Genomic DNA, 18926 nt, shown 5'->3' on the forward strand with positions numbered 1-18926 from the left:
CTTGGGAAGAAATGAAACTGATATAAGAAGGTAGGGTGGGAGAGAATTATCTGGAGGCAAAACATTTCATTTCACAGATTTTATTATTTCCCTGGAAATAATAAAAAGAAAAAGGGCGTTAGATAAACCGCTTCTACAGAGACACAACAGAAGGGACCGTGATGCCTCACTTTAGATGGACAAAACAAGCCAGCAGACATGATTCCATCAGTATGAAAACAAAGAGGAGCTTGTATTATATCTTATATTTTCATGATAAAAATTGCTCCAAAGTGGGGGAAGAGAGGGGGTTCTTGATGTTTCTTGTTTTTTTTTTTGTTTTTGTTTTTAAGTTTCCAGAAATCACATCATGATGTCCTGTTAAGTCATAACATTTAATGATGACCGTTTGTGTGCTTTAACTTTTAATGAACCAAGTAGGCCAGAGTGTCACCGATGTCCACCGTGAGGCCGTTGTCAGCCACAGTGACTTTCTTCTCATCCAGATTGATGCTGAACACGGACTGAGGGGAGAGGATGACTTTGCCCTGCTCCTCCTGTCCCAGCACTGGCACCCGACGTGGCCCCAGAGTGGGGTCCTCGTACCTCATCAGCTTCACTTTGGAGAGATCTGTTGGGAGGAAATGTGGCACCAGGTCAGGGACGAGCTTGAAATGGCAATTCTAGAGTGCCGAGATGAAAAAATGAATTGTGGACTGTAATGGTGGTTAACAGATCACATATCCTATTATAGCAAACCTCAGATGGGGCAAGGAATTGCAGCAAAGAAAGCGGTGAAATGAACCCATACTATAGTCTGGTAATGCTCTGATTTAACTCATCTTATTCATAGATGCATATTGTTCAGAATTTTATTGAAACTGCCGCTATCATTTGCAGCTACGCTTAGACTGGCACCCTAAAATCCCATTTGAGATTTCTATTGGCAGTAATGAATGACTAGCCAATCACAATCAAATCCTTACTCCTTGTACTATATTTTGTAATAATAGTCCAGCAGATGAAAAAAATATATATTTGAAAACTATCAATTGAACCAATTAGAGGATCCTGCCAAGTTTTAGGTTCTGTTTACCCTTTCTGTACCTTGGCCATAGGTTGAATCAGGGGTCTGTTTTTGCACTCCTCTCTTTCATCAATCCTCACGGACTGAACCAAGCCGCCAAGTTTCTAGCTAACCTCCTGACTACTTACCCTGCTGGCCATATAGCCACTGCAGTCATCTTTCACAATTTGCTGACTTAATTTTCTTCCATTCCAATCTGCCGACTCCAGCATGGCTCCTTTTTGGTTTGCGTTTTGGCACAGCCATGTTATCCGTGAAGCTTGCTGAAACTAGCTAAATGCAACCCTCCTTCAATGGAGAGTAGATGTGCAAAAGAGATATGGACCAAGTAAGAATAGCCAGAGTTCGTAAAACAGGAGTGGCAGCAATGCATTTATTTATTTTTTGTATTCATGTTGATTAAAATGTAAAATTTATGATTCAAGATTTTTCTCTTTTTTTTTTTTTTTTAAATAAAGATTTTTGAGTAAATGCGAATAACAAACCGATTCATTCCTAGCTCAAGTTTTCAGTAACATCTAATTACTGGAGTGGTTCACAGCCGTGTGTGACGCGGCTGGGAAGAGAATCAGCACCTCCAAATCTGAGAACATGGTCCTCAGTTGGAAAAGGGTGGTGTGCCTTCTCAAGGTCAGGGATGAGATCAGCTGTGATGAAGTGGTTGGGGAAAAGAAAGTCTGCGCGTCCCTGCTAAACCTACTACCCCCGTGACCTGACCTGGATAGCGGTAGAAGATAGATGGATGGATGGATCAGAGACCCATTTTCAAATGTACATGTTTTTAGCAACACTGACTCCATATGTGATGACAGTTCAAATGGCCCCAAAGTCAACAGAGACCATAGAGGATCACCAACCTTTGATGAGTCTGTTGACCTTGGCGAGTCTGCGGACGACATTGTCCCTACTGTCCCCCTGTCTGATGTCCAGCTTGGTAGAGAAAAGCCCGTTGCACGGCTGAGGGTTGACCAGGGACACACACACTGCCGGCTGTCGAGAGACAAATTGTCCATTTCTAATTCACGCAGACCACATGTAACCTTGAGAAGCACAAAGCCGTCCTTCACACAAGCAGTTACCTCAGATCTAAAAACACAGAACGGTTGCCCCGGGCAACAGTCTTCCTTAATTTTGTCGTCCGCCTCGGATGCAAAAAAGATGTCGATCTGCTCCAGCTACATTAACCATGAAAAAATTATGAAACATTAAAAATTCCTTGTCTTTGTAATTGACTGTTGAGCTAGAGTACGTCAGGCAACTTTGAGAGTCCTGTCAGTCTTGTGTATTGTAAACACACCTCAAGAGAATTGGTTAAGTAGACACGGTTCTCCATCAGAACTGCCCGCTCATCAAATTCCAGCTCGAGGTTCAAAACCCTCGGCCCGTTCTTCTCGAGGTTCTCCTATGGAAAGCAGCATATGCATGTAATGGTTTAATAAACTGCTGGTTTGTCTGTCAAGTTTAAGAGAAACAACTTGGATTCTATCAGCAGCTCAATATATGTCTCCACGGGGGATTAACTTGAGTGCTGCGGTGCCATTTGTGAAAGGATTTGAAACATAAAAAAATTGAGAAGGAAAAAACAAAACAAACACATTGCAAATTCCATTGTAACTTTTAAGATGCGAGCTACCATCCTGGCCATATTTTGTTTTGACTTGTGAGCAAAAATTTGAGATATGAGTTTATGGTGGGAGTGAACTCACCTCACTTCACAACTAGCAGATTGTGAACAATTTTATCCCCCCCAAAAAAAGAGGCTTTGAGCTATTTAGTGCTGTTCCCAGTTGAAGTTCATTGTCTAACTAAACATAATACAAAATGAGTTCCATGTTGTGTATTTAAAAGCATCACATAAGTAAATTTCTTTCGGCTTGTCCCGTTAGAGGTCGCCACAGCGTGTCTCCCAGATAAACGCTCATTTGTTTGGCATAGTTTTTATGCCGGATGCCCTTCCTGATGTAACCCCTCTTTGGGACTATAGGCCCCAGTGAGTTACGAACTCATGACCCCTGGTTTACCAAACCAATGCTCCAAGTACTGAGCTACGGGGCCTCCTATTTAAAACAATCACATAGCTTTGCCTTATTAACAGTCAATCTAGCCTAATGCTAAACAAAACAAAACGCCATTTTTGGGCTAATGAAAAGCTTCTACCATATGTTGCAGTGTTATAATACTCTAAGCAAAGGATACTTCTACACAAATTATGCATCAACACATTTAGATGGACAATAAAACAATACTAACCATGTATCTGCAAAGGGAGTATTAAACTTATATTTTAAGCATGCATCGTATTTGTTTTTTTTCATTTCCTGTATATACAAAATGGCTAATGCTATTTGAAATAATTTACTAAACAAATTAATTAACCAGTACTTATTGATAAATACAAAGAAAAAAATAAGCAATTGTGGGGGGGGGGGGGGGGGGGGAGAGAATGTGACAAATTATCTCAAAACTGCTAAATTGTCACTGAGCCGGTTTAAAGAATTGAGTGGGCTATTATGCCCACACCTATGGTCGACACCTTATGATTATATGCAAATGAACCGCCACACTGTTGATACCTTGATCATGGCCACAAAGGGCATGACTCTCTTCATGTACTTCTTCAGCTCGGGCAGCACTCCGAGCTCGCTTGCTATCACCTTGTTGTCTGGAAGGACGCCGTTGTTGCTCTACAAGACAAACAAAGGCGCAATGCGGGCATCCATCTGACCCAACATGTACAGTACGTGTATCTATGTCACAGACCTTGTAGTATTTTCCGAGCAGGGCTAAGGCGCTGTGCTGCCATGTCGGGTAGCTCTTTGCCACGTAGATGGTGCAGTGGGTAGGTTTGGCCGGAGGTTTTGAGTCACCTTTCTGTGAAGGGAAAAAAAACATCAAAGTCAAACTGACCTTATCAATACCAATAATTACAAAAGACTGCTACTGGACAGAAACATTTCCATAGAATATAGTGGATTTGATCATTAATAAAGCGTGCATCTTAATAAATGTGAATGTTAACGATGGATGGATCAACCAGAAACGACATAAAAACACCTTACCGAAAGAATAGAACTCCATCCTATACCTGCATCGTACCTTATTTTTTGGGGGAACCATATATGCTTTGAGTCTCAGTCGGAGATCATGTGCTGTCTCCATCAGATACTGAGAGGAGCGGATGAGAATCTCATCCACTGGACCGGCGACGGGCCACGACGCCTTCGTCACAGAAGTATGCTGTCAAACGGAGAAAAAGAGGGAGGAGGGGTGAGAGCTTTAACGTGGACTTCAGAATGGAATTTTCATAAAACATAGCAGGGTGAAAATGTTTGCGCCCATTAGCTTTTTAGCTGGTGAAGGAAATCCAACCTGATTGTCAGGATTCGGTTGTTGCTAGGTGACGACCTAAAATACCCATCTCCAGCACAGCAACCTTCTTTTGTACTCATATAGGAGAGTTCGACATTTTCTTGGTCTTCTATGTTGTGAGGAATACGCACAATAAGTGTGCACCCTATTTTAATTGTGGCAACAAGAGGAAGCATACGTGTGTGAAGACGAGCTCCTGGTGGTAACGCAGAGGAAGACCATTAGAAGTGGATTGAATAAATCAAGCTGATGGTGGGCGTACTCATGAATATAGATTAGTATTGGTATTTTAAAATGCCACTTTGGTCCTGCAACACCTTTCCAGAGAATAAAAGAAGTTAAACACAGTGGCAGAATGAAAGGATGAAAGTCAGGATTCAAGTCATGGCCAGTATTCCTAATGTGAATTCCAAAATGGAGGTGGCAAATTTGCATATTTTTTACCTTGCCGAGCAGACCCCAAGTGTATTCGCACAGGTGAGGGCAGATGGGGGCCAGCAGAAGTGTTTGTCTCTCTATGAACTGGAAGACCAGGTCTTTGTGCATGCCTTCAATAGCCAACTCCCTGTACTTATCTTTGGCAGCCTGTAGGAACCATTCATCATATCAATACTGGTTTTGGATGGATTTTGGGACCTTTTTGTGGGCCAATAAACAATTGTGAATTGCTTGAGAGGATGACAGAATTGTATTTACCTGGAACTCGAAGAAGCCACACTTCAAAGCCTCCTTGTACATCATCCTGTCATAATGTTGCTCCGTCTTCAAGATTCCAGAATGCATCTCGCTGGCCAAGACACAAAATACTTTAAAGTTCAGTCTAGGGGTCGTTTTTTTTTCTTTTTTTTTTGGAATGCAGCCTCTGAAACCCCTGCAGACTGGGTTGACGTCAGCTGTTAAAATTTCTCAATTTATTTTCAACAATTTTCAAATTACATTTCAATAGAATAATATACAAAGTGTACCCACTCATATAGAGTACATCAATAAAGAAGAGACTTAAATTCAATATTTGTGCTCATTTTCTCCCTCTGGTATGGTGTTACAGCTAAATGAATGGCTGAGTCAACCTGGAAAAAACGCGGTCATTGAAGGTGCCAGCAGGTCCACTCCTCAGGTTGGTCTGGTTGGCTATCATCTCCTTCACCCACTCTAGCCAGGTGTAAAGGCGCAGGATACCGGCATCTGCCATGGTCTCCACAAAGTTGGCATCCTCCACCGTGTCACCAGCATCAGCCAATGCCAGACGCATACCTAAAGTAGAGGAAGAGGGAGGGGAGAACACTATGGTTTACTGCAGTTCCTCCAACAGTTGCCTGGGACTTACACTTAATAAAACATCGAAGAGTTTACCTAAAAAAATACTTAAATGATAATAAATAGTATATACTGTTCGAGTCCTAGCACGAAGGGTGAAAAACACCGAGTGTACTGACTGAAAATTGTCTTTATTAATAGTTTAAACCAAGTAGACCACAACTATGTCAAAATATCTCAAAATTGTCTGGCAATAATAAAGTGAGTTCGTTACAAAAATGGCCAACAGGTGGTTTGATTTGGAAAAAATAAGCCTGAATGGGGGTGCACATTCGATGAATACTGTCCACTATCAAACCAGGTTCCTCCTCAACATTAACGTCTTTCAGTTGAAATACGTACATCACTTTCAACCAACTACAGACGTATAAGATAGTTATAGGTAATTATATATTATATGTTCTGAGGCAGCGGTAAAAAGAGCTATTTATTTTTGGTGAAGCGTCTAACTCTTCAAGGGGATGCCACATGCAGGCACAAAACAAGGTATGAAATCTATCGGAGGGGAGGCCACTATTTGAGGAAACATGAAGACAAATGACTTCATTTCTTAATCTGCACAATGACTTGAGACTCCTGCAAATACCCAGCAGACACCAATTCGAGCTAGGAGACATCTTCATCAAGAGATGCCTTAATTAGACATCACTGTGCTGTACGTGATGCCAATGGATTCCCCCCCCCCCCCCCACACACACACACCCTTCGTCAGGTTTTGTACACAACTCACTCTTCATCCCACAGCTGTCGAACTAGTGAACCGCCAAAGCAACAATGAACAGAACATCGTCTTCTGGGCCCTCTGTCTCCATTTACAGGCAGATGCAGTCGGTCAACGCCCAACAGGCACCAATGAGAAGTGTGAGATGGGCCTTCTTCTTCTTTTCCTTTCGGCTTCAGCCTATCCATTACCACAGCGAACAGGAAGAGGCTCAAAGCTGATGCAATCCCACCTTCACCTTAAATTCTTCGGTTAAGCCTACGGCACACCTTGCCACTGCTCCGCTGCACTTATACATGTCCTGTACTATTCTAACATATTTTTCTGCCACACCAGACTTCCGCATGCAGTACCACAGTTCCTCTTTTGGTACTCGGTGAAAGGCATTCTCTAGAGCCACCAATAACTTAATATGTCCGTGTGCTGTCAGAAGTTCTATCTGCTGTTCTTTAAGCCCACAGTGGGTTTCTTGACACACAATTCAACGCATACATATAGTATTACACTTGCTTATACCAGAAGAAGGCCAGTGAAACATTAAATAATGCTCTTCTCGCTACAAAAATGAAATCATTCATAGCTAGAAAGTATCTTATTTTCTGATGAGACATCAACAGGGGGTACATCTTACATCTGCAATCTGGACATGAATTTTTACTTCCATATGGAATAAGAGCAATTTTATCATCTTAACTGTGATTAAAACAAATTAAATTATGAATTAAATGATAAGGAAGTCATTTCTAATCAGGCACTAAATTATATCGGGCAGAGAATTGCGACCCATTTGGAATATAAATGACTGCTTATTGTCTAACTAAATGTTTATTGTATCATATTGTGTAATGACTCATGCACTTGCCAGATGTTTTACTTGAGTTTCAATGAGCATTCAGATGACTTAAAAAAAAAAATTGGGTATTGCTTTAATGTAACTTTTCTTTCAAGTTTAATGAAGACCTACGAGGATTGTGAGAGTTTGTTTTATTTGTTGAACATATCCTAGTTAGTTTTTAATAATGTTTTAAGACTGATGTTTTATTTTGTGTTTTAAATTAAAAGCCAGCAGAAAAATTCAGGAGCACAAATCTTAAACGAATCACTTGTCGAGTAAACAAGTTTTGAATGTTTGAATTTTATTTATTATCACTCCCCCCAATTGAATTTGTCAGGTTTCAGATGAAACCGTAACACAAGAGGAATTGACTTACCATCTGCTGAGAACTTTTTGATTGCTTGGCTCAGAGTGAGGAAGTTTCCGGTTGATTTGGACATCTGTTTGTACAAGAAAAGCAGATGTTAGCACCATGGACCACAGCTTCCCATCAGGAATTCCATCGAAAGACATGCAAAATCACTTAATTGTGACTGATTTGTTTGATTAAATATGACAAACCACAGCATTAAAATTTAACGCACCTTCTCAGAGTTGAGGAGCAGATGCCCATTAGCTCGCACGGCCTGTGGCCATTTCCCACTGTGGACGATACACGCTGACGTTAGTGGTAGTCATGATAGTTCTATACGAAGTGGTCATAAAATTTCCCAACATAATTCTGGATGCAGCCATTTTAAAACTTTTTCCCACCACAGTGAACCCACATTTATCACAGGAATAAGCTCTAGATCTACCCGCAATAGGTAAATATGATTTCTTTTAAAACAGGTTTACTCCTCCCATAAGCAATGTTTTCGACTTGCATGAAAACATTTAAAAAAAAAAAAAAACCACATTGTAAAAGCATTAAAGCACAAAAAAAATCATGGAAATTACTGCACATATTATAGTGTCTGTGTTGGATATGTGCTGCATGAATGAAACAAAAGTGAAAGAACAAATGTGACATTCACATAGCCACTTTAACAGTTTATTCAACCGTGCAAAGTCAAAGACAAATACAAGATGAGGAAACTAACGAACCGCTATAGTAGGTCAAATGTCACATCCAGACACAGAGACTAACCGGGCTTGTTCCAGATGCCACTAACTTGGCCAGTCCTCTTAAACACACTAGTTTGGTGCAATATTGTTGTGAGTTTGGGTTTGTCCCAATATAACGTTATTAGGCTTCATAAAAAATAGTATATTTCTTTACATTCTTTTAAATTTTGGTTTATACAATGCAAAGATTTTTTTCTTCGTCAAAAATATTTTGTGTGGTTTAAGGGGGCTGCAACAGATTAATGGAATTTTGATTCATCTCAGTTGAGACAACTGATTTGATTCGGAGTAAATTGAACTAATCTCAACAAATGAAACTCAAGTCAAGGTTCCTGTGTACAAAGTCAAAATTATTAATAGAGACATCAAAGACAATAAACATGAGCTCACCTATCATTGGGCCACATTGCCACGTGGTTGTAGAGGTAGTAAGACAAGTGGTTGGGCACCAAGTCTTTGCCAGACACACGCACGTCCACCGGGTACCAGTACTCAAACTCCCTCCTGAGCCTCTGAAGATGCTCTTTTGGGATGTCAGTCTTTGGGAAGGGTGCGGTTTTAAAAAAGATAAAGTTCCACACCTCCCTGGTCATCTGATGTGGTCTGAGAGATGTCACATCATGATTTTCCTTGTGTATGATGTGGTGTTTTGGTTCCTGATGTGTGATTCATGTCCTTACTTGATGCCCAGTGGTGAGGCCCCCTGTCCGTTGAGCACGCCTCCCTGGAGGAGGTGGGCCACGGTGTAGTAGGCCATGTAAATGGTGGAGTCCGAGAGGGACTCAATCAGCCACTGCTCGTCCCAAGGCAGTCGTGTTCCTATGGCAACCGAGTGCAAACATGCATGACAGAGACATCCGCATACAGTACAATAACAAAGCCACTAAAAGGATAGCAGATTTATGTAATAACATGGAAAAAAAAACAAGCTTAAGGGAATTATAATATATATATATATATATATAAATCTGCAAATTGTCTTCAATGTATTCGTGGGTAAGAAAGATAAGCTGCTGTCAGCTTTTATAGTGTCAATGTACAAAAAAAACCATTCCCTTCTCCTCAGGTGAATAAAAACGTCTGCTGCAGTCTCTTCACTGTCAACAGCCTTTAAGTTACTTTCAGACACTAGTAGACCAACTTTGGATTGCTCTGCTGGTTTACAGGTGCAGTCAGTACAAAAAGTGAGACTTCAAAGTTAAAAGAAGAAAGTTTTTCCCTCCTCCTTACAGTTATGTGACAACTAGGGAGGACATTGATGGATGTTGATCAAATAGACTGCCTAGAAGCTTGCATTTACAAAGCACAGATCGCCAGGTGAATGTAAAAATCATGTTATTGAAGTGAAAAGGCTGTGACGAACAAGGAAAGAGTATTGGATTTCTTAAAATCTACCTCTTCACATTTACATGCATTGCCAAACTGCTCCTCTTGTTGAGAAATATGTGAGTGTCAACAAAGTCAGAAGGTACCAAAGTTGTGGTGGATGCAGAGGGACTGAAATGTAAACAAGTTTGCCTGCTGAGGGAATCTCCATCAATTTGCTATTTATTTACGAGTGTTTTAATCTCACCTCTGATGCTACAAAACTTACAATCACTCCATGATTCAAATACTTTATGAACAGTACAAATTTTACAGATACATTAAAATCAAGCTACTGAACCTCAAATGAGAACAATGGTGAACTAGGCTTGGTACATTCAAGGGAAACGCTTACCAAGCCCGTATGTACGAGAGCAGGCATGCTCCTGAAGCCATGCCAAAGTAGCCTGAAAGTTTCTCCTGGTTTCATCACAAAATCTGTGCAGAACGGAATAGATGAGAAAGAAAAATCAACTAAAATATGTTCTGTCATCCTTACAGTGCTTATTCTATCAAAAAGCACCAAGTGCTTCCTATCAAATGAATTGAGCACTTCACGAGTGGGGATCTTACGTCTCCAAAGTCTTGAGGACTTCATTGGCCTGCTGCTTCCATTCAGCATCGCCGTAGTCCAGATACCTGATATAAATGAGCTCATTTAAATACAATTCTACTGTTTAGTTTCTGAGTTGCCCTCGGTTCGGGTCACACACCACTGATCGCAGAGTGCCACCACGCACTCGTCAGCCGAACGTGACATGACCTGCTTTTCTGGCTCCATATAGATGCAAGCCTCGCCCTGAAAATAAGCGATGCAACTGCATCAACACTTTAGGATACCAATAAACCAAGCAGCCTACTAAATTATACATCACAAACTCGTGTATCCTATAGAGCTCCTGCATGTGACATCACCGTTTTCACGGCGCCATATTGCCGGTCAAACAGAGCTGCTCGACATTGAGGGAGACATTGAACCAGACCAGAATATTCACAATGCCCGGGACCTGTTGTGCTTTTCCTTGTCACAACAGATGAGACAGATCTTCAAAAGATATCATTTTATAGAATACCAACTGAAAAGACCAGAAAAGAAGAAAAAAAAAAACAAAAAACGATGGACTTCGGCAATTAAACGTGATTGATGGTGCCAACTAAATACACACGCCTGTGTAGCGATCCCTTCATATCAGGTAGGAATTATTCTTCTCAATCTCCAATAACTAAGAAGTATTTATAATGTCAAATTGATTGTTGTCAGACAGAGGTTTACGGAGGTTAACGTGTGGCCACAATACACTTACTTGCGTGTACGGAGGCGATGACTCCCCGTCCTAAAAATTTTTCCCCAATCACAGTTAATGAATGCGAGTTTGTGTAAAACCAGGGGTCATTTATTTAAATTATTATATTTGTATGTGTATTGGAAAAAAATCTGAGTGGGTCCATCACTGTGTGGAATTTATTCCAGATTGAGAACAGATCCAGTAACGAAGTATTTGCATGCGCCCAGACTTTTATACGCTTTCAAACTTTTGTGTGTAAATCTCGACGACTTACTTACCAGATACATGTGTAGATCCAGTTGTCCGATACAAGCGAAAGCAAATTACCAGTCCAATTTCTTATCGGCGAAAACATCGACTTTGGCATTAAATATGGGTCCTCTATGCCAAGTGTCTCAAATTTTTCCACGTACCTTCATTTATTATTACCTTCTAAATGTTTAACAGTATCAGGCAAAACTCTGGATGTCGTATTATAAGACATGTTCATTTCATCTCAAACGGAATTAACTTACAACAATACTTTGTTTGACCGGCAATATAGCGACGTCACGTGATTTTATGATGTAGGTCCACGAGCTCAACAGGAGGCTGCAGCTCGAGGTGGTCCTACCTTTTCCACCATCATCTTCTGGATTGGCTTTTTCACATCCTGGACCTTCTGACCCTTGTAGCCATCAACCAACATGATCTGATGTAGAAATTCAAGATGTCATTGCAAAATTAAACTTAAATTAAATAAATAAAATAATGTTCCCATCAAAATTTTTGCTGGATATCATGTTAAGGAGTACTTTAATACTCCGCAAGGGTAACACATTATACAGTAATATGTGTTTTGTTGCACAATACAGAACATACAATTCATCATATAGGATTTGTCTCCACTATCCATTTATCGTCCACTCACTGTACTGCTTATCCTCACTAGGGCCACAGGTGTGAGGAAGCCTATCCCAACTGAGTTTGTGCAACAGGCGGGGTATACTTTGAATTGGTCACCAGCCAATCGCAGGACATGTATATATACAAACAACCATTCACTCACGCTCACACCGAAAGAAAATTTAGAGGATTCAATCAACCTACCCTAGAAGTTTCTGGAATTTGACAGGAAACCAGAGCAACTCATAAAACCCATAGAAGGCCGCGAGAAACACCTCAATTGCAAAAGTTGGCTGGGATAGGCTTCAACTCACCCATGACCCTAATGAGGACATGCAGTCTGGGAAAAAGGATGGATGGATGGTTTGTGTATACGGTATGTGCTGGTGTATCTAATCAAGGACATAGATATTTTCTATGCATGTGTCTTGTAGCAGACAGACCAAATATGAATTCTATCACTAGTTACACTATAGTCAATCCCACACAAGCGGGTGTGAGTAGGTGGACTAACCCCTTCATAGAAACCCTTGAGGTAGACTTTCTCTTTGGCCTCAGCCAGCTTCTCCTTGTCGTTTTGGCTTTGGATTTTCAGCTCATCACAGACAAGTGCCGCAGACAGGTTCCCATAACCTGGAATGTCTATAATGGGAATCTGAAATACAGACATACACACACCATCTTTAAAACTACAAGTGATGGGTTTATACTGACTTATCTGAAGAGATGAGCTTACCGGCTCAAACGGCAACACCATCTTGTCCTCAATTCCATACTTCTCCCTCAGGGCCTGTTAAATATACAGCATTCAGTGTTAGCTAACTATGCTTTGTCACAATAAATGTGGCGTTTGAGCGACTGATAGTAAAGCTTTTACATAATTAGTATCAAGTTGCAGCTGTGAATAAAAATAAGCAACTCACTTGTTTTTTCTTGATGTCCCTGAGCGCAGCGATATCATCAGGGGCATCAGAAGGGACACTGGTAACTACCCCCGTGCCTGAAGGAAACCAAACACCAGAGGGAAAAGGTATTACATTTTGGACAACTTTTTAAGGTGTGTTGCTTTGCCATCATAGTATATCAAAGCTGAGCCGCTCTCCAACTGCGTACCATGGGCAACAGGACAGACGTTTCGAAAGAGGAAAAGGTAAATAAAGCCACTGAAATGTCAGTGCACGAAAACCATCCATGTTTAACACACCTCATTGCACTCCCTAACCTTTAAAACCAGGTGGACCTGGGGGTAATTAGAAATTTGATTGTGACATTTAACTTTTTGTTTTCCCAAATGAAAAACACTGAGTTGTGAATACTTCATTGTTTCATCTTAAATTTTCATACCTTTGTCCTCCTTGATGGTGAGCATAGGTAGAGCGTAGATGATCTTGTATGACGTCAGGGGAGCGCTCAGGGCGCATCCGAGGAGGTCCTGCGAGGAAAAATCTTTAGTGAACACGATTGGATGAGCTGGAGTAAAAGGATTTGTTTTTAAAGGACACTTCTTGTGCTTAGATAAGTATTGCCTTCAACTATGTGAAGGGGCTGTAGTTTTGGCACCCAATGAATCAGTATGTCCAGTGGCGTAAGACCATGTAGACACATGGCACAGAAGGCAGACTCAGTTACCACTGTACTTGTTGTTTTTCATTTGATTTTTATATTCATGGCATACACATTTTTTTATTTTTTTTTTTTACACAAATGTTTACAATCATTAGGACTTTACTACTGTGTTATTCTAAGAAAGTAATAGATTATGGATGTTCAGACTGGAGTACAAATTTGGCCTTCATTGTCCCTCTTGAAACGGAAGTCTGTCGTAAATCAAAGACCATCTATAACAGTGGTGTTCAATGTGTCAATCGTCGAGGCAGCTTTGGTCCATCGCATGACGGCGTGCCAAAAAAATAATAATATACGTCACCCTATCATCCATCGCATCGCTTGATTCAGGTATGGCAGATCGCGCACACACATAAAGGCGCATAGGAGCAAGCTGCAGTCGAGGTGATAAGCCCCCCCATCCCCCTAGTCGGTAGATCACGAGAGGCTGGCTGCTTGAAAAGTAGATCTTGGGGTAAAAAAGTCAGTGCCCACCTCTGATCTACAATGTATTTATTAAATTGCTGGCCTAGTTGTTATCGAGTGCAATGACGTTACAGTGCTTTGAATCAGTTAATATTGACTGACTATAGCTGTGTCAGATAGCTCCCATTTCCCCTCCGATCTGATAGTGAATAAAATTCAAGAAGATATCGACGGTACTGATCTGACAGTTCCACTTTGTGCAAACATACATACCTGATGTGGCTGCCTCCCTCACCCCAAAAAAGTGTATCAAATGACTACAAGACAGGAATTTATCATGATTTATCATAAACTCGGACATAAATTGTAGGAGACACTTGTTTTATATTACTGGCTGACTCAAATTGAGAATGGGAGTAAATATTTAATCAAACCTAAACACAATGATTGCAAAAGCTTGTTAATACCTTCATTTTAAAACCAATTTAATGATGAATGGAAATCAGAATGGTTAAGAAGAAAATCTAAAATTTTATAAATGTTTTACTTTTGAATCCATCTTTTCCAGTATATATTTTTCTAAGTTCAACGTTATTTTATCCCAATTACCCGATATCTGTTGGATGTCATTCCCTTTAAATGATTATATCTAATTTAAATTTTACCTGAATAAAACTACTGGTATGCTGAACATGTTGCTTGTGACATCTTCTCACTGATACATATTATACACTAAAATGAACTCCTGTAGCTATTTGTTGAAGCACGTACTCATTTTGTCAATTACCTGATAATTATATTTCATCAACTCCAACAGCAACAGCGTTAAGTTGTACTTAAAGCTCCACATCACATGCAACTTAATTTTCCTGTATAATCACATGCCTTCTAGCCATGAATCATATTTATGCCGGCTTTAAAATCCACCATGACCAGACGATAGAGTCAACCAAGGCAATGCTATCCAACATATTTTGCACTACAAATATGCATACCTGTCCCAATATTTCCATGACCACAGGGACCACACCATTCTCCTTGGTGAAGCCTTGGAAGGACATGTTCCTAGCAGACCTCCTGGTACAGATGAAGACATCTGCGCCGCTGGTCTCAAAGGCTACGTAGTTCATGTCGGGCCTGACCCAGCAATTGGTTTGACCGAACATGGTTTCTGGCCGCAGGGTTGCGGCCACCAGGTAGATGTTTTTGCCTTTCATGCCACTGCAGAGAAGATGGCGTCAAAACACTGCACGTACTTATCTCTGTGTCTCTCGCAGATTAATTATATTAATTCATCACATCAAAGTTGATTACCTGCTGTAAAACACCTTAGACTTAAATTTGGCCGTGTATGGCTCAACAATCCTCATCTTGATAAGGGTGTACTCTTGAGGTCCAACTCCCTACAAAGGAGGCAGAAAGAAATCATTAAAATACTAATAACTTTCTAATTACTGCTATCTGTATGCATAAATGAGTACTAATGCTCTACATTTACTCAAGTAAAATTTTGTATGAATTGGACTTGTCGGAGTTGTTTTAATGAAGCATATTTTTTATTCTTACTCAAGTATTTAAGAAATGCTATTTTTACTCTGTTACAACAATCTACATGCTGTTTGCTGCTTTCATTTATCAATGATGATCAATTGATCCAAATCTGAAGACACGATGGTCACTCCTTTTAATTTTCTGAAACAAGCAACACCAAGTCAGACTGCGTTATGGTTAAAAAAAAAAAATCTAACGTGTTATCCAAGAAGTTTTAAAAATCGACAAATCCATGCATATATTGAAGAATGCCAAGCACCTTTTCATAATCCTAAAGAGTGGTGATTAAACATTTATATATTATTTTTCAAAAAAACAAGTATGTGTACCTCTCCTGTTTGCCTGTCATGGTCCATACATGGTTGTCCATCCTTGGGGGAATAGATGGTATACCTGCAAAGATATTCAGAATATTAATTAACATCAAACAAATTCTACACCATTTCTCCATCTCACCTTTTCCCAAAATTTATCTTTTTCCTCTCCTTTAGTGTAACAAACTGCCAGCGTACAAAGGAGTCATAGAATGGGTTCACGTCTGTGGTGATGAACGAGCGTCGCCAGTCCACCTGGAAGATAACAGCGCACGCTTAATAATCTTTCATTTTGTGTTGTATAAAAAGAAATTCAAAAAAAAAAAAAAATAGATTTTGAAAGATTTTATACCTTGACACCCATCATTTTGAGGTCATTGACAGCCAGAGGAGGGAAATATTCCAGCCAGTGTTCGGCATTGGCAAACTTGACAATATCACAGTCAGTCAGGCCTAGAGACCTCATGATGTTCCACTGGAAGCTGGAGGAGCCGGACTTGGCCACTGCTTTACTCTAACAGGAAAAGACAAACAATTACAAAATGGCAGAAACTGGAGTAAGGATATTAGCAGTAGTAGTGTATAGGTGACAAAGTTCCTATCTGGTCCAATTAGCGAAGTTGTTTGACTTCATATTTACACTTAGGATTGGCTATATGTACAGCTGCACAAACTAATGGCTTCCAATCACAGTAATTGAAAACATTCAACCTTTATAACACTCCATATCGGCAGTTTAAAATGTGCAGACTTGTCTACAACCATCCTCTGTTATTGCCTAGAAAAAAAATCTATTTGCTATTTTTGTGCTCAGGTTATAACAATAACAGGTAACACAAGTAGTGCTTTGCTGTCATCTTCTGGCATCTATAGGAAACCATTTGTTGATTTTCACAATTGAAAATATCTAACTATTTCATGTCAGTCTGTGGACAGTAGTGTCTATAAATGTAGATAATTACCGTTACAAACTGTTTTACTTTATATTTATATTTCCAATAGTCTCAAATTCAGACCTTCTTGCCCTTAGCTTTATCTTTGATGATGATTTCATCACATGTCATCGGTTTCTCCTTCTTCTCTTCTTCCTCCTCATCAGGAAACTGTGGCGGATTTCCATAGAGTTCCATCTCCCGCTTGAGCTTGTCTGCACAGGCCTTTGTGAAGGAGATAAAGGATTTTGGAGCAATGTTGTACAATGCATGTATGAATCGGTCGGTCTCAAGGAATACACAAAAACGCTCACTTTAATTGGCATGCCCGTGCAGTGGAGACCAAACGGGAAAAGGCATTTCTTCCCTTTCAAGGACTGGTAGCCAACTCCGAACTGCAGGGAAATAACATGTTTTCCAAACATCTTATAAGACATGAGACACATTTCCATGTTCTTTCCTTTTTAAATAATTTCAACTCACCTCACACTTTGATAAACTGAATGTATGACCAAGATGCAACCGCCCATTCATGTAAGGGTATGGGAAGGTGACAAAATACTTGTTTTTGCTGGGAAATAGAATGACATTAAAATATGGGAGGAAAAGTATGAGCCATCACATTGCATCACTGCAAGAATATTTTGTGACATTGCAAATCATTCATCAATTTCCTTTTATTATTTGCACAGACTTTTATAACTGGATAGTTTAGTCTTCAATGAATCTAACATTCATAAATGGGTGAAGTCAGAATACTCAAAGAAAACCGAACCAAGGTTTTTGTTACAGATATCCGGTGCTGAATTGCTTGGTGTAAGACAACAATTGCCAGCTATTTTATTTTTTTCCCCACAATTGGACACTTGATGCATTTTGTGGGCCTTTCAAAAGGATGAACTGTCCACCTTACCAACGTCAATTTACCTACATTTTAGCGTGTACAGTTCTTTTGAACTACTACAATAAAATATATCATTAACAAGCAGTTATATGAATCAAATGATCACAAATCACAATCGACAGCAATTTCTGACAACTATGAAAAGTGATAACATACCTGGCATGACAATAATAATTAATCATTGAAATAAGGTGTTCACAAAAAGCCAGCAATTGTTAGCATTTTAGCCTCACAGTTCTGAGGTTCAGGGTTTGAATCTCAACTCCAGCCTTCCCACATGGCGTGTTCACCTGTTGCCGTGGGTTTTCTTTTAGTACTGCAGCTTCCTCCAACATTCCAAAAACATCAATGGTAGGTTCATTGAAGATTCTAAGTTGTCCATCGGTATGAATGCGAATGTAAATGGTTGTCACAATTGTGACCCCAGTGAGTCCAAGTACTACAGAAAAGGATGGACAGTAAGCATTTTCTTCCTGGTACATTTTACCTAATAAGTAGACTGTGCTTATATGTCCCAGGAAGAATGCATCTAAACCCGAATGCAAGTAGCATTTACATAACGTAACGTGTTTTGGTCTGACTTTTTGAGATTTTTAACATAGAAACGCTACTTACTGGGTACTTTCCTCAGTTGTTATCCCAGCATCATTCTCAAACGCTTTGTCCTTTTCCCATTTAGCCTGGATTTCAAGCTCAATCTTTCTCAAAAAATCCAACTTTGCAGTTCCCTTGCGCTCCTGTAAAGAAATGCAAGGTAAGGAAGATGTACATAAACGGAGTAGCAGCAGTTGTGTCGTGTAACTAGAGAATCGAGCGGAACATTGCACGCTTCATTATAAACTTTAGCGTATTTCGTGTAGGTTTCTTTATAGTTACTCCGACTGACATGCTGTTTGCTAGCTGACTTTGCTAATAGCCGCGACTCGTCAGTGCAGAGCAAAATGTCTACGGTTGCTTTTTATTTCAATATTAGAAAAGAATTCAAACCTCACCAAAGAATTGACTCACCGTCATTTTGGCACCAACAATAAGTTATTGAGTTGCTTTCGCAAAAAAGGCAAGGGAAATCCACGCCACTGTTGCCCGGCTGATGACACCGATGTCAGCCCCGCTTGATGACTTCTGGGAGTTGTAGTCCAACGAACATAATCACGTGTATAACTCTTGCTCCTTAGCAAAGTTAACATTTTGCTTCATTGCTTCACTCCACCAAAAGAGCGAATGTTTTTTAAATATATATATA

At 40.0% G+C, this 18926-nt stretch overlaps 1 protein-coding gene across 1 annotated transcript; it reads right to left on the minus strand.

Annotated features, from left to right (window-relative positions):
• Positions 1 to 64: 64 nt before the first annotated feature.
• Positions 65 to 18847, minus strand: lars1b (leucyl-tRNA synthetase 1b). The gene is made up of 32 exons (XM_061802893.1): positions 18692 to 18847; positions 18299 to 18420; positions 17263 to 17350; positions 17094 to 17174; positions 16864 to 17004; positions 16200 to 16361; positions 15990 to 16102; positions 15863 to 15926; positions 15297 to 15385; positions 14978 to 15203; positions 13296 to 13383; positions 12875 to 12951; positions 12688 to 12741; positions 12466 to 12606; positions 11680 to 11757; positions 10494 to 10579; positions 10354 to 10419; positions 10136 to 10218; positions 9096 to 9234; positions 8806 to 9018; positions 7893 to 7950; positions 7685 to 7748; positions 5506 to 5689; positions 5132 to 5222; positions 4880 to 5020; positions 4163 to 4303; positions 3827 to 3937; positions 3640 to 3750; positions 2364 to 2468; positions 2146 to 2241; positions 1924 to 2056; positions 65 to 610 (listed from the first exon to the last, which is right to left on the minus strand). Exons 1-32 carry the CDS (start codon positions 18695 to 18697, stop codon positions 405 to 407), a joined length of 3558 nt encoding a protein of 1185 aa, XP_061658877.1. The 5' UTR covers positions 18698 to 18847; the 3' UTR covers positions 65 to 404.
• Positions 18848 to 18926: the final 79 nt, after the last annotated feature.

Source organism: Syngnathoides biaculeatus, chromosome 18, assembly GCF_019802595.1.
Source record: "Syngnathoides biaculeatus isolate LvHL_M chromosome 18, ASM1980259v1, whole genome shotgun sequence".
NCBI classification, from domain to species: Eukaryota; Metazoa; Chordata; class Actinopteri; order Syngnathiformes; family Syngnathidae; genus Syngnathoides; species Syngnathoides biaculeatus.